The sequence below is a fragment of the Lampetra fluviatilis genome, chromosome 34 (genome assembly GCF_964198595.1).
Source record: "Lampetra fluviatilis chromosome 34, kcLamFluv1.1, whole genome shotgun sequence".
In the NCBI taxonomy this organism is placed as follows: domain Eukaryota; kingdom Metazoa; phylum Chordata; class Hyperoartia; order Petromyzontiformes; family Petromyzontidae; genus Lampetra; species Lampetra fluviatilis.
Window position 1 is genome coordinate 6,775,788 of NC_136308.1, and position 17,058 is coordinate 6,792,845.

Genomic DNA, 17,058 nt, shown 5'->3' on the forward strand with positions numbered 1-17,058 from the left:
CGCCAAACTTTTTGGGTTTGTTCGCTCTGCGCGGCGATTGCGTAAAAGTGCACCGAGAGGAAAACTCCGTTGCGATTTATTCCTTTACAGTGCCACACTCGCCCCCTTTTTGAAATGTCGAGTTTATTAGTCGCATAGCTCGCTCGGTTAACAGTTAACTTGCTTATTTATTTACGCAGTCGAGGGGCCCCACCTTGTGAGCGACAGAGAGCGAGACCTTCAAGTAGTGTGTAACGCCGAGAGAGTCTTCAACTTTGAGAAGTAAAGCTGAGAGAGCGCGCGCGCGTGCGTGCGTGCGCGTGTCCAGACGAGCGAATTTACGCACCGCGAGTTTTCGCGCGACGCTCTTGCGACGGCCAAGAGAAGCGGCTTCTCTTTCGCTGCAGCTCTCCGCGGCTCTCTCTGAGGTCTCTCTCTCTTACTCCCCCCCTACTCCCCTCCTATTGTTTCCGTGACTCTCCTCGCAGCCGCAGGAGCGGCGGCAGTAGCACCTCCACCACCACCACTCGAGTACAGCGCTTGCTTCAAACTGTATTCTCGCGGGCCAAAGTTCGTGAAAGTTGCGGTTGAACAACAACAAATACCTTCCTCTGGCCGCTCGCAAATCGGCGCGCGTGGAAAGGGGGCGCGCAACGGGGAGCCCGACTTGGCTCGGGGTTGTTTTAGTTTTGATTGGGGGGCGGCGGCGGCGGCGGGGGGGAGAAAATGCAGTTGCTTTAGGCGTGGGGAGAGAGAAGGATATGATGATGCCTAATTATTACAATGCTTTCACCTGCGACCAAAGTCAGTTGGCGCTGTTGAGACGTCTGCAGGGTCACAGCAGCGGGGCCTCGTCGCGATTGGCTCGCACGGCACGGGTTTGATGAATGGAGGTGGTCCCGAACGCTTGCCACAACGGCAGCTTCGTCTCTGCTTATTTATGGAGTCTCTCTTTCGAGATTTATTTTTTCGCTGCTGCTGCTGTCTGGGATTTTATTTCTGCCGTCATTTTTTTTTCGCTCCGTTGTTTGAAAAGAAAGAAACGATGCACAATAACTCGAAACGGAATGCATTTGTGCGCATTCATCAGTAGCCTCGAATGGGCTTCGAGTTAACCAACCGAGACCCGGAGACGCGAAGCGATCGCTCGCAGCGGAGTCTCTGCGAGTTCGAGGGAGGCGAGAGGAGAAGAGACTCAGCACAGTGAACTACCAGGCACGCCGGGCATTTCTGGGGAACGCACAATGACGCACCCATCGCAGGCGGCCCGACGGGGAACTTTTCGCCTCGGCTCGCAGGATTAACACCCCTCTAAGGACGGCGCGCTCCTTATTGATGATGTTTCTGCAGGGCATTAGCAGGAGGGGTGAGATCGGGGCTTGAACCCTGGTCTCCAAAGGCGCTTGCACGACCACCACGTGGACCACCCAGAGGGCATAGGACAACTCCACCTGTGTTCTCACTCTGCGTGCACATCCATACACGATGGTGCTACTCACTAATGCACAGTGACTTCCACTTGAACTCATCTATGCAGTGGGGGGAGGGGAGTACAATTGTGATTTAATTCTAGATTTGAAGCTTTCGTGACTGCAAGGATTCATATTCTTAGGTTTTTTCGGTATAGTCACGTAGGTAACAACATTAAAATTAATAAAAGTAAAATAAAATAAAAATCACGACGTTTCGGAGGCAACACGGAAGCTTGTGTTGCCTCCGAAACGTCGTGATTTTTTTTATTTTACTTTTATTAATTTTAATGTTTTTACCTACGTGACTTTACCGAAAAAACCTAAGAATTGTGATGTACTTTACAGCTTCATTGCAGGGGCTGTCGAGTGAATCCCAATGATTTGGGGTTTTTATTAGGACCACAAAACGCATGTCCTATTCCCAACGTCGTTGCATCGGAGATCTGGACTGTGGCCAGGTTTTGAAACGGAGACAGAAAATTAGAAGGCCGCCCAGTGTTAAAACCATAAACAAATAAGTGGCGAGGTGTAATTTTCCCTTCAATGTCATTCGTGCACGGGGCAGGTCCGGATGTGGATATATGCACAGTAGCCAGATTCCCGAAGACATTTGAAATGGGTTTTGTGGACAAAAAAATGTTGCTTGATGTGGACGAATACATTGGGAGTCGGCAAGAACTGTTTAACTCCTCGTCATCGTGCCTCCCACAGTTCATATTTTCAACCAACCCATTACGAGGTTTGAAAACTCGTGGCATCTAAAGGCACGACACATAGCCACCATGCTTTGCAATGTTTGTGAAGAGTTATGCAGCAATAATGCTTAAACGTAACCCAATATAAGTCATAATGAAAAGATACCTAACTAATTAAACAATTGTACGTTGACTATGCTTGCAAAACTAAAATGTAACTAAGTGATATACAGTATCTAGATTTGAAGCTTTCGTGCCTGCAAGGATTCATACTCTTTGTTTTTTTCGGTAAAGTCACGTAGGTAAAAAATAAAATAAATTAAAACTAAATAAAATCACGACGTTTCGGAGGCAACACAAGCTTCCGTCTTCAGGTGGAACCGTTACAACTCACTTACTACAGCGACTTTGGCTGTAACGGTTCCACCTGAAGACGGAAGCTTGTGTTGCCTCCGAAACGTCGTGATTCAATTCAGTTGTTTTCATTTATTTTATTTTTTACCTACGTGACTTTACCGAAAAAAACCAAAGAGTAAGTAATATATCCTCTGCATCAACGTTCTCTGACAGCGCCTGCCCAAGCGGGAAATCCAAGCATTCTCAGTGTACAGATGTGTGCAGTGTGCCATAAGCTCCTTTACTTGTGAATGTAGAGCATGCTTAGTCCACACAATCAAATCATCCTGGATCCATCCACCCGATCTCGTACAATGTCAGCAGCTAAGCAGACTTTATCCCTGCTCGGACTTGCGTGCCTGGGGATGCTCGATGGGTCGTAAGGCTTGGCTTGCGAGGTGCCAGGAGATGGCACTGCAGCAACACATTCTGGAATCTATCTGTGCGGAGTCTCTGAGAGTTTTCTCGGGGTGGTTGTTTCCTCCCACGTGTCGATGATAATTTGAACCCGGGATCACAATGCATGGGCCCCTCCTGATACAAAAAAGCGTCATCAGCCTCTGTGAGCTTTTTCTTTCCTGGGTTAAAAGGGCATGGCCAAGGCTCTAATTAATTGTAGTTTGAGAAGTCCACGTTAATGTCGCACATGCTCGAACAACAGCACGTGCCGTGATTTTAACGCAAGCCAATACATACAAGGTGCGTAAAAAGATGTTAACACTTATATGTGACTATCGTTTTAATAGAAATAGAACATGATAACGAATGTATGTGATTAGCTTCAAAAAGTCCGTCTCCACTTGTTCGCCATCATTGTCCACAAACGCCTGGAATCTTCTCCAGGTGGTCTCCAGAGCCCGGAGGCACATTTCTTGTGGTGTTGTTGCAAATTCTCAGGAGTGTTAAAAACATTTTTAAGCACCCTGTATAAGACTTAACAGAAGACGGTGGTGCATGTACGCTACAATGACCTGGATGTGAACAGCAACCAGGTCTGGTGGTCTGTTTTGATGGCCTAAGTGGCCTTGTTTGCTCCAGAACTCTCAATGTTTCCATACTTTCACCCCATCACCCCTGACGGCGCTTTGACAAGCCTTCACTTGGACGTGAAGACGCTATCACGCCCCGCGAGTACGCAGGGCAGCTGACTGATAGCCATCACGCCGCCTCGTAAGTTATACATCAGCTGCACGTCGGCTCCCCCCTCCCTCTCCTCCTCCATCCCGAATCAAACGGCTTCCTGACACTGCGTGACCTCTCATTCGCCACCCGTGTGGACCAGCGAACGAAAACATTCACGAGCCACACCGCACGGGGCCAAGCGAGGAGAGGGCCTCGCGGCTCGCACTCATCGGCAAACGATCGCAAATTATCGGCGTCATTATCAACACCGCCGCTCATAATGGCCAAGTCACCTGACATGTGTTTTGGGCAATTACCCCTTTGTGAAAAAAAAGATATAAAAACAAACGAACGGGATCTTGTGACCCGCATCGCCGAATTCCATTCTTTCGAAGATCGGCAGAACGTTAGCACGTTCCCGGCACCTCTGATAAGCACGATTTGCCATGTTCGGTACGGCGAAAGAATTTCAACATACATACATGTGCGCACAGGTCATGTCATGAGAGTAAAATGAAGAAAAAAAACTCACAAGGTTCGCAAGGTTGCCAAATAACATTTAATATAGCTTGATTTACACTTAACATTTGTTTCAATTCTCAATCATCAAAAAAGCACATTATATCACAGCATCAAGAGGCAGAATTAATATAACATTCTGACATCCTCTCGATGATTAAGTAGCCTGTACTGCATGTGCCACGTATAGATTTCCCCCGGTCAATAAAACATCAAAGCAATGGACACACTGATCAATGCACACCCCTCCGTGACTCGGTTAAACGAACGGGGCAAGAACTAAAAAAAAACAAGGAATCGGGGTTATAAACCAAACACGTCAAGTTCGGTCGACTTTAACGCACACACGACCAACATTGCAGTTTGGTAATTTGAAAATTGTACGAGCCGTTTTCCACACAATTTGAAACGCACACACGATGACGAAGGATTACATTTGATGGGGGGGACCAATAATCACGCATTCGCTGTTTTTCTCTCTCTCTCTCCTCTCCTTTGTTTAGAACGGACTCCGAAACCAAACGCAGAACACCTGGGCCTTTTTTAAACCTGACCAACGCGGGAATTATTTCTTTACCACACGGTGGGGCCCAATTGTCCCGCAACTCATTTCGAGCTCTCAGTTTGTGAATCCCCACGGAGGAAACGTTCAGGGGTGATAGCCAATGTTCCATCCACGCCGTTGTTGTGCAGTAAAACAAAAAAAACAAAGCAAATCATCGCGCGGCACGGCCTGTCGCCTGCGTGGATGCCCCCCCCGCCCACCACCACCACCACCTCGGTTGGCCAAGGCAAGCCGAGTTGGCCAAGGAACGCTTTGCTAAGCGCGTCTGCGTTTGGCCCAGGCGTGCGACTGTGCGGTTATTTCCTGGGTATGCACGCGTTTGCTATCTGCGATTTTTGACTCTCCGCAAATCGCATCTGGAACTCTCAACACGAGTGCATTGAAAGTGATGAGATACCGTAATGAGAGAATAACTTGATTATGTATTTGTTTAAGGTAAATTCATTTTAAAAAGACAGGGTTTCGTAGGCCAATAACATTATCGGCGAAATTTGCTATTCGCAAGCATCTACGAAACGTATCCCTCGCGAATAACGAGGAAAGTGTGTACAGCAAACCCCGACCGCATTGCTGAACTTGAGCGTTCCCCGCTGCGCGCCATGGCACAGGGGAACTCGCTGGAGGCGCGAAGAGAACGATGCGAACCCGGCTAAACCATTCGCAACTATATTGAACTCGATTCAGAAATGCATTTGGACTTCAGAGAAGTGATCCGTTGAAATTTAAACGCACGTAACATTTAAAGCGGTGTGTGTATGTGCGCACGCGCGCGTATTTTTTTGTTTTTGCATAACCAAGGGGACAAGACGTGGAGGGGGAAGGAACATTTCAATATACCCACAAGGTTCGTTTTTTTTTTACACACAACATACACACACGCTGCCATCAACACGCGCGGCTTCTCACGTTGCAGACACGGACCGCACCGGCAGCGTTCCACCCGCGTTGAACCAAACAGTCGGACAAAAAAAAGAAAAGACCCCAATACGCACTTAGTATAAGCGTAGAGCTCTTTCCGTCCGTCGTCCCGACGCATGCGCCAATGGTAACTTTGGAAAATATATAGATTTATATACTTTTAAAACATTCATCGGTATTGTTTTTCATTTGTAAATGCAATAAAGCAAAAGAATACTTAAAAAATATAATGGCAAACAAACAAGACCTACAGTATTTGGGTAAGGGAATATAAATAGAGCAGTGTTACATATACCTAGACTATGAAAACAAAACAGACGCATGCTAACAGCATGCCAATTGATACAAGTATGGTGTTCCTTTTGCATTCATACAGTCAGACCTCAACCATACATTACATGTGCTTTTTTAAAGTCTAATAGGCTGTGTGCAAATTTCAATGAAGAGCATTTTAAAGTTATCATGGACTATTTTCGGCAGCTCAACGCTGATTGAGGTATAAACGTGGCTTTAAGTAAAATATCATCTCCGATATTTGTCTATTGTATTCCCAACGAGGCAGCGCCCCCGCTTTTCAATTAATCAACCCATTCTGACGTCGGCGTTGAAACAAGCGAACCGCATTATTGCCACGTTCTCAACTCACGGCCACGATCCAGGAACAGTCAAAATTTCGCTCACACCCCCCCCCTCCCCACCGTCAACGTGGAACACTCCAAATGCAGCCACACGCTGACAACTGGTTTGCAAATGTGCACACGTGGGGGTGGTGGGGGGGGGGGCATGAGACGAAACCATTGTAATAAAGGGGGTGCAAAGGTCTTAAAAAAAATTCTCATTATCTCATTACCAGTCTGAAATTTCCACGTGGTTCAAGTCATTAATGTTGTGGTGAGGTTGAGTGAGCAATTAACATTATTTTTTTGGCCATCGCAGCACAGATTCATGTCAAAAGTTGGCACACTCTCAAACCACTTGTGCCACACGTTCGGAATTGTGCTCAGTAAATGCCTTCTTCGGTAACAAAAGTCCCTTTATTAAGCGTCGCCCAACTCAGCAAAAGGCTTGTAGTGTGAAGTTGGCACGTTAAATCGGCTGTGAAAAACCGAGTCGCCCCAATGCAGCCGATACCTTAAAAGGATTATAATAGACAATTCGAAATTAAACGATCAAAATCCCGTTACAATACCCAGCGAAAACAACAGCGATAATTATCTAATCTAATTTAAATGTAAATCTAAACTTTCCACACCCCCCCCCCAACCCACCACACCAGTGCGCCTTCCCATCTTGCCCTCCTCCCCCTGTATGCAGGCGCACACAAAACATATCCTATTTTTAAACGGCAGCTTGAAGAGCTATATTTCTTTGCAGAATGGCAGTAGGTGTTACATCTTTAATGCACCCCCCCCAGCTACGGAAATTACAGTCGATAACAAAACAACTATACTAATCGTCTCTCATCTCTTCAGAAAAAGCAAAACAAATTCTTAGCCCCCAATTAATATCCGTCAGGGGTAGAATACAAATCCGCAGCAAAGTATTTCTTAGCAGCTTTCAGTTTAAATAGAGGACATTTGCTACGCGAGAACACACGTCGCCGTTCGGAGACATGACAAACAAGTGGGAAACCAAGTACAGCCCCTTGACGAAACAAACCGTCAAGGTTCGACTCGAGAGCACGCAGAAAGGCAGGCCGTCTGGAGACCACAACCACTTCAGTGCAAAAAGTCACGTGACAAAAACAGAGTCCCAAAACGGCAGTCGAAAGCAAAATTATGCCGCGCTCACGCGTTCTCTCTCTCGTTGTACACCGGGCACAGATGCAAAAACACCGACGACTTTGGAGCAGAAAAAGAAAAAAAACAGCAAGTGTCAAAGTCAAGATTAACCCCTTTTTTGTTTTGCGTTTCAAAGAAATGTTTGAAATGTTCAATCGATGACGTAAAAAGGCATCACAATTGCACATTTTTGTTTGTCGATCAGAGGGTTGATGCCGTCACAATCTCACGTCCTCGCGCACCCAAGGCTCGCCTCGCCCCGGACCGCAGCGCTCGTAGAAGCATCATCGCAGCTCCGAGCCTGACCGCGTTCATTGTTTTACAAATCACGTTCGCTGGAAAGGTTCAGAAAATATCGTGAACTCACGTTTGCAGTAACCGTGCACAATATCGTGGCGTTGTACCGCCGCACGCGACGCGAAAGTTTTCGAGCACCATTCTCTAAAGGGGAAGGGATTGTGTGCACCTTTTTTTAATCCACTTTATTCGTATGATTATTTTTCTATCCACGTGACTTTACCGAAAGAACAAACGAATATTGTGTTGCACCTGTAAAATTGCGCCGTCAAAGGGACTTAGTGGGTGTTATTTGTGCGTTGCGAGCGGTACGCGTGTCACTAAGCGTGTGTGAGTGCGTGTCACTAAGTGAGTGCATGTCACTAAGCGTGTGCGTGTCACTAAGTGTGTGCGAGTGCGAGCTGTCCAAATGTTTCTGGGTGCTTTCGATCACTTCACTGTCCTTCTCCGCGCGGCATGACGGTGAACGAGTTTGTTAAACATTTCACTATCTTTAGAAAGAAATTGTCCTCATAAGCATGCTTCCTATTATACTTGGCTCGAACACCGGTTTCGCCAGCTGTAACACTTATTCTGATATAAAATTCCACCGGTCAAGCTGTGGTCTAACAGTACAAAGCAGCCACTTGATACTACTTGGAGGACGTGACGTGCATTTTTTTTAAATGCGTGTATATATACGGTTGAGTGAGACTTGTAGCCCTGTTCCAGGGGACAGACGCATCAGGCACGAGAAGGGCTGGGGAGGGGGCAAATGAGCCTTCTTAAGTAGCGCAGTGTATTTTTCAGTGTAATTTCACATTAGGGTTAATCCAGGGCAATCTGACATGCTCAGGGTCCCAGTGTGGCTTGCAGTGACTTGCGCGCGCACACACACAAGAACACGCCGCAGATGTACGCACACTGGCATGCCGCTCGCACAGCGCTCACACGCGCATGGGTAGGACTAAAACGGACTTGCACCGGCAGGGATTATAGCATGCGGCGGAGATGGTACCAAGGAGGGTGACACCTAATGGAGTGTGTGGGTGGTAAAACAATATCGGTCTCAAGTGAAATACTGCAAGGGCAGACCTTTGGAGGGCAGGTGTCAAGCAATGAGCGAGTGTGGTGGCATCAACGGTGGCGACCGTGATGATGACCTCTTGAACTTGTGTGCCTCCACAGGCACTCCGAGGAGCTGCCTCTTATTGGGGGGGGGGGGGGAGGGGGGGCTTACTGCTGTCCATTTAGGAGGAGACATGTGCCTCCTTAGGCCCCCCCCCACCGACACCCCCACCGAATAAACCACCGAATTGGACGTGTGCTCACAGATGCGTTCACACACACACACACACGGGCGAGTGAGAGCTTTTAACATTGCCGACATGCTGCTGTGAAGGCGAATGTGTGCTCGCGAGAGAGCGGCTCCCAAACGGTTTCGATGACACACGTTCCTCTCAAAGTCAGGCCAAGCGGGCGTTTCGCTCCAGAAGCCACGGAGGCGGCGGCGGCGGCGGGGTAAGAAGAGGAGGGGAGGGCAGCGGCTCGATCCGAGAGCGGCAGGACGAGGACGAGGACGGGGAGACGGAGGCTGGGCCAGCAGAGCGTCTCCGGCAGGGGGGGTGGGCGAGGCCGACCCGGGTTCAGAGGGCGGCGGTGGCGGCGGAGGGTGAGGTCACGACGCGGCTTCCTCCAGGGCGCTGACCACTTGCTCCAGCAGCTCGGGACAGCGGTCGGAGATCTGCTGCAGCAGACTGTCGGCATAGACCTGCAGCGAGGCCGCCCCCTGCTCCGCACGCTCCAGCTCACCTTGCAGCTGTGGCGGCAGCAGAACACGCGGAAACCAACAAGGAGAGTCACTCAATTGTACGTACGCATTGTGTGTGTGTGTGCGCGTTGTGGGGAGCACTGTGTTAGCTATACGGGCGATATTTGTCTCGTGTCGTGGGGAGTGGTGGGGTTGCGGTTAACGGCGCGGCGCTGTCAACCTGGTGAACGGAGTTTTGATTCCCGGCCATGGCTAACACCAGTGGCGAGTGACATCTCACATCAGTGGCGAGTGATATCTTATCTGGGTTCTAGCCCCCACGTCGGTTCGCTACGGTTGGCTACGTATGGTGCGAAAGAAATTCAACATACACGCACTTCACCAACCCGCACTGACCAGCGCAGTGATGTATGGTCAAGTAACCCCTATGACAGACATGGCATGAGGAGGCCCTCATCCAGCATTAAGATTGACAAATGGATCTAAATCATTATTATTAATTCCCAGCCATGGATAACATCAGTGGCATTGGGTATCTCAACATGTTCTGGGCCTCCCCTATCTTGTCATGTGAGTCACTTGACTTATGGTTATTGGAGAATCACAGCTGTTGCCACCACTGCTTTCCACCATTCATCTGTCTTGAAACATCCTGAGGTTGGTTTCCACAGAATGTTAGGCCCATTCCACAACGTTGGTCATCAAGTTCTTCTGTCGAAGTCAACTCAAAAGTGATTTTCTGTGCAAATGAACGCACAGGCAGTGCTAATCGCCCGTGCGTGTCTCTGAGCCAGTGGTGGGAAATTCCACATTTCTACAGTGGGGGTGAGTCGAATTTTTACTTCTCCACAAAGTGGAACTAATTTTATTGACCCCAGAGTTGCGATGAGCTGAGTCAACCCCTAACCAGGATTTGAACGCTCAACCTTCCGACTGCAAGCTACTCGCTCTCCCGCTGAGCCACACGGACCTTCATCCACATAATTCGGTGGTGGACTCCCTTTCCGTTGGCTCAGCCTTAAATGAGTACTTGGTGCACGTTGTGAACATGGCCACTGAGGAGCGGTGGCAGTCCCACACAGTGGTACAGCTGGCCACGTTATTTTCCTCTTTTTCCATGCCAACCTTAATAGGTGGCCCCTAACAGCATGTTCTTCAACAGTCTGTATTACTATGGTGGGGGGGGGGGGGAATTTAATATTTTAGTTGTGGGAGGTGGTCACATTGTTTATCATCCCACAGACCTGGGTTCAATACCTGGTCATGTGTAACATTTGAAACTGGGATGTGACATTGGACTGGCTCACTACCGGCACTTCGACCGATACTTATGTTCAGGGAAGAGCCGAATGAGACGTCTGAAGTGCCTTAGGTCAATGGTGCCCTATAAATATATAAATACACCATACAGTAAACACGCAACTACAATATCGCCCCAAATTAGACGAATCACTCAAGGATCTTCACATAAGGTAATTAAAAAAATACAAATAACAGATTCCAAATATGAACAATGTGCATGGAATGAAGGCAAATAAAAAAAGTTCAATAAAATGTACACTTATGGAAGAAAATAAATAAATTTCAGGAATGAAATAAACATAACATGACAAAAATGTAACACTTTGAATCTGAGGTAGCAATGTAACATTATGTTACTTTTAACAGTGCAGGCATCTTACACACGCGAAAATTCGCATTGTCCTAGCCTAGCAGTGAATCCAAGAGTTTACAATCAGATGCAATCGGTGTATTAAAAAAATTGCACGTGTACAAGAAGCCATTGTTATCTGTTGTTAAATTCCACTTTCCTGTGTAAGAGTCAACGGGTTATAGTGCGACACAACTGCAATTAAACTCTCCCGCATTCCCACATATACATTACATTTCCTGCTGCACTTTTACAAATACACATGCGCATATCACGGGCAATCAGACCATGTTAAGCACAGGATAATAATAGTGCACATAACAGTCACAAAGATTGTTTGTCAATGTCACAGATGATTCTCTCGTTGGTGTATACTTTTTTTTTGTGCACTGCGCTACGAAACCCCGCGGGCTGAGTTAGATTCCCAGCCATGGCCAACATTGGTGGAAAATGATATCTGAACTGGTTCTGAAACGCCCTACCATCATTGACCCCACACTAATTAGTACGGTGAAGTATGGTAAAAAAAATAAACCTCTCATAACCTATATGGTATGGTAAGGCTATCATCTGCCAGTGGAATGATAATGGGTTGTATATTATGATAAATTAAAATGACATTTTCATGGGATTCTAAACCAACACTAATATTCGGTCATTGTGTGTTTTATTATTATAATGTCGTGACCATAAATCACTTTTGAGTGCATTTCATACGTGTCTGTGTATATACAGATACATGTAGGTATATATAAAATATTTATGAAAACTAAGCAGTCTCATCTGTAATATAATTTCAAAGTGTGGTCTGCACTGTGACCAATTAACCTCCTTCCTGCAGCGTTAAGCATGGTAAAACTATTTTTTTCCTTCAGAGAAGACAAATTAACACTTGGACAGCAACTTCATATCGGCAATAGCTGAGATCGTTATAAAACAAAAACGTGTCCATTAACAATGAGGTTAATTTAGAGATCCCCGCAGTCGTACCCCACGTTTAATTCACCCTACGCAGCCTAATTTAATTGAACCCTATTTATGGAAAAGGCGTCAAAAGAACAAATATCGTCCCGCTTCGGGCGAAAGACATAATTTTCATCCATAATATAGGTTTTTGGGTCAGATCGCGTTATTTATAAATGTGTCGTAACCCTCCACCACCCGACACGGCCAAACAGTAAAAAATGTGTCACGTTTTTCAAAGGACAAAATAATTCACTTCTTTAGCCCACTGGTGTGTTTAAGAGAGAATCAACAGAATTTTTTAATTTGAGTATGACGTTTCGCTGAAAATTACTGGTGCACCAGATTTAATTAAATGATGACGTCACCCTGCTGAGGCTGCTCTATTTAAGACCGGAAGCACAGGAGAGCTTCACCATTTTTGCCCGATGAAGCTGATTGTAATTATCAGCGAAACGTCGTACTACTCACATTTTAAAATGCTGTTGATTCTCTCTTCAACACACCGGTGGGCTAAAGAAGTGAATTATTTTGTCCTTTGAAAAACGTGACACATTTTTTACTGTTTGGCCGTGTCGGGTGGTGGAGGGTTACGACACATTTATAAATAACGCGATCTGACCCAAAAACCTATATTATGAATAATACTGGTGTTAAATTGATCATTTTTATCGTTTAGCACTCCGAACGTATCTCACACGTTGTGGAGGCTCACAGTGTCTCCTCTCTTCCTGCTCCTCCGTTGTTACACACGCACCAAAAAAAGAAAACCCGTAACATTTATTCTACCAAATTGATTAATGTCTCATCTTTGGTATGCACCACCGACTTTAACCCGGCTCGAAGGGGGCAACGGCGGTCGCTGCCAAGATGGAAATTGATCAAGCTCGTTACAAAAAAAGAGAGAACCAGGATGACGAAAAGCAGACGCTGTTGCCTTTGTTGCAACAATTTACGTTTGACTTTCAAATCCATGAAATATTCATCCGTCTTCGGAGAAGAAACAAAGGAAAAAAAAAGAGAGATTTCCGAGGATATGTGTCCCCATGTAATGAGATATCATAACACAATTAAACCCAACTTGCGTGGGGGTGACCGCGTGGGGATTTTGAAATTTAAATGAAACAATGACATATATAAAGCATATGCATGACCTTTACACTCAATTGTCACTCTCTCCATTAATTCATATACCTTTCAATTCTGCTTAATATGAACGTTATTTAATTATATTAATTACAAATTCCAGTTCCATTTCAACACACCACCCCACATCATCTTTTAGTGACCACCTTAATTCGAACTGCGAAGCTGTCAATATGGTTATTTTCTAGTGATACTGCGTCAGCAGAGGTGCACAAAGCAAACAAAACCCCAACATATTTGGCAATGACACTGCCCTAAAATAATACACACATATAACAGGCGACGTTTCAGATGATGGCCCATCTTCATTGTGCATCCGTATGCGCTACGTAGGAGGGCCATTGTCTGACGCATCGCCAATTATCCTTTTTTTCTATTCAGAGCAAAGGTATTGAAGAAAGCATTTTTGCGAGGTTGTTTGAGCTCTGAGTGTGACGTGACGTCGGCATCGACTAAATCACCTTTGCGCTAGCCATGGTTACCTACTGCGCACAGGCACGCGCGACCGTGCAGCACAGGCCTCTCTGCAAAGGAGAGCACGCCTGGGGGCGGCGGGGGGGGGGGTACATGCTTCCCATCACAGCCTAAGACTGGCATAAGCCTAACCCATAACCTTTTTGCAATCCCCCCCCTCATAAGCCAAAGAACGGCATTGTGTTCATAAATCCAATGCCCCTATGAAGTCTTGGCCTGCAGTATCAGCTTAAGCTGTTTGGGAATGCATTGCAGCAAAACACCTGCCCAATTGCTGTTTGTGTGCGAGCACAATGCCTCGCAAGTCAACATCATCCATCATTCATGCGCCGGCTGATGTGCGTATTTTTTTTTCTTCTTTTACCTTTACGCCGTTTAAGTGAAAATTATTTCGAGACGTTCTCACCGTCACCGCCGTCGCCGCCGCCACCACCACAAAGAGACGTCACCAGTTCAAATAAAACGAAACCGTTTTCATCTGTTGGGAACTTTCATCTTTCGGTGTTGCTTTTTGAAGGTAAAAAAAAAAGGTGAAAAAATGAAAGTGATGCCACAGCCCATCGGAAAGCGATGATGATCTTGCGTTTTATTTTGTAAGAGGATTGCTTTTTTGGCACTGGTGTACAGTTTGTGTTGACTGTGACCAAGGTCAATGGGGTGAATGAAATGGTACCCTTTATAAAGCTGAGAATTAATTTAAAATCAGAGGGAAACAAGTTATATGGTTCCGCTATTTCTTGCCAGTTTCATATGAAACAAATTCAATTCACTCTCACCGCCCTCTCCTGGGAGCTGTTCAAACCCTCACAGCAGAATGCAATGTGTAAACATGCGGCGCTGGATTACAAGGCCGGAGCACTGCTCCCGATAATGAGAGCATCCCGATTTTCAGCGGAATTCGGATCGTGGCACCAAAACACATTCCGTGGAATATTTGTGCCAATGTTTTCTTCATAAGAAGCGCTTGACGGCAGCCATTAAGGCAACTCACTTAAATTCCCGCGCAGGATTAATGGTCACCGTATGCAGTCTGTAGAAATGTGCGCGACATCACAAGTGATAGGCATCTGTCCCCACGTATACACAAAGATCCCCCCCCATATAGCCTTTCCAGGCTGCCGGGGTAAGTGCTCTTAGCGAGCACCTATGACGGCTGACACGGCACACAAGGGGATGTGTTCAGCACTACGCCCGGCCGCCTTTGTCTCCCCAACGCTGATTTGTACATTCTGCATCTGCCGTAAATTTTTGGTCGAGTTGACCTATAGAAGGCCCAGGACCGGTTCAGAATTTGCCACTGATGTTGGCCATGAGCGGGAATCAAACTCAGATTGCCGGCTTTGTAGCGCAGTGCCCGAACCACTACACTAGTCGCACATACATGTGTACACACAGACACACGCACACACACACTGAAGCTAGCATATTATATTTCTCTCCTGGAGGAAGAGAAACAAAATAGTATATGAGGCATAGCGGTCCAGACAGAAAGTTGCACTGGCCAATCCCTGACATACTGCTCTGCAGGGGGCCAATTGTTTTATAAGTGCACATGAAAGCCATGCGGATCACTATCTATCAAGGCTAGCAGTGGGAAGCCGAGGGCCCCCTAAGTAGGTGAGATTTACTGCTGGAACTTCACACGTCCCCAGCCCTACGCTGCACTCATTCAAGGCCGCAGGGTGCTCTCCGTTCACTCCCTGGCATGTGGCTCCAGCAGGAAAACTGGGATGTCCGAGGGAAAGGAATGGGAAGGAAATAAATAAATAAGCCATTCGCACAGCGAGTGAACGAACGATAGAGTTCTGCCATAAATCATTGTCGCACCCTGCCACGAGAGATTCACAGGCCAAGCACACTGTCATCAGAAAATGCAGAATGCAGCTTTGATGGGTAAAGCGGGAACCTTCCACAGTGAGGAACATCTACCAACACATTCTAAGACCGCTCTGAGCCATTTGGAAGAACAGGCCCGGTCTGTTTCGGGGCTGAGCATGTAAATAGGCTCTTGCTCATTTGCACACTGGTAGCTTGGCCCATCTTCTAACAAGGAATATATTACCCAGGCATAATCACTGACAACTTCGGGGCATGCCTGACCCTGATCAAAGGCAGCGCCCGGGCTCCTGACCTCCCGCTCATAATCTGCACCCCTGAACCATGGCGAACGGACGAACGGCACGCGAAAAAAAGAACACAATTTATTCCCGCATGTTTTTGTTGTCGGGAATTAAAATGAGAACTGGCCCTGGGCTCAGAGACTTCAAAGCGCTGGCAGAGAGCGCCAAGTCGAGTTGCGGTGGTCACGGCGGCTCAGCAGCGTGACCTTACACCTGACGTTGTCACGAGGCCACGCTCGTGGTGGAACGGCACTCGCCCCCAAACGCGCTCCCACCGGGAGTCGACCGTTAAGCCACTTACACCGTTACCTATGTTGCAGTTGTTATTGTAACACATGCCCATTCAATTTTATGGTGCTATTTCCCCCCACACCCCCCCACCCTCCCTCCCTTCTTGCATTAATGTAACAGGCATTGTGGGAGCTGGGGCCCCTATATCAATGTACACATCCGAATCACAAATTAAAATGTGCGAGAAATTCTCAATTCGCTGAACATGTCTTAAAATCAGCTGATTAAAAGCGTGAAGTGAAAAAAATGAAGTTCTGCATTTCTGTGCTGCCGGCAAAATTATCGTGACAGGAACACTTCCTGGTTTAGCCTCTTGTTAAATACTTAAGTGCCTTTGTCATTGGGGACGGCACGTCTGAGAACAAAAATGTGCATTCACCTCAACATCGGCGCATGCACAGGGCTCGATTACTCACCCAATGTTACCCAATGTTACCCGGGCATTGGGAGACTCGAATTTTTTCTTTCGGTCTGCATCGACGTGGCATTTTACCATTATTCATTCGACAACGCACCACACACACACAGTGTTATTCACACTCATTTAAATGAATATATATTTCATAACATATATCGCAGACGCTTTAAAAATATCCCCGTTCGCAAGTTTCACTTTACATCGCAGTTCCGTGTCAGCAATCACCCTCCGAGTGAGCAAGCGTGTTAAGGGCGGGCTGGCGGGAGGGGAGGGATGCACAATTTATCGTTCTCCCCACCGTGGGCCCGTTCACACTCACTACAAATTGTTTTGGGGGCAGCTCGCTGTACTGTCGCCACACAACTTCCCCACCATCCCCCGCCGGAAGAGCCTATTGTGTCGCACGGCCAAAGGTGGTCCCTGGGGGGCTCCCAGTCCTCGTGCCTCCAAGGCCTCCGGTATTGCCGGCTCACACCCTCGCCAACTCTCCCGCAGCTCGTA

The 17,058-nt window shown here is 47.0% G+C and overlaps 2 protein-coding genes across 3 annotated transcripts in view; both read right to left on the reverse strand.

Annotated features, from left to right (window-relative positions):
• The window catches only part of LOC144944333 (protein Wnt-5b-like), a 50,889-nt gene extending 50,345 nt beyond the window's left edge, over positions 1 to 544 (reverse strand). The window contains exon 1 of the mRNA XM_078872415.1: positions 326 to 544. The gene's annotated coding sequence lies outside the window, so the exon portion shown is untranslated. The remainder of the gene's footprint in view (positions 1 to 325) is intronic.
• A 3,660-nt stretch (positions 545 to 4,204) lies between these two features.
• The window catches only part of LOC144944336 (ERC protein 2-like), a 179,866-nt gene continuing 167,012 nt past the window's right edge, over positions 4,205 to 17,058 (reverse strand). For both annotated transcript variants that reach the window (XM_078872428.1, XM_078872427.1), the window contains exon 21: positions 4,205 to 9,542. In XM_078872428.1, coding sequence (XP_078728554.1) covers positions 9,402 to 9,542 — 141 coding nt within the window. In that variant the 3' untranslated portion in view covers positions 4,205 to 9,401. The remainder of the gene's footprint in view (positions 9,543 to 17,058) is intronic.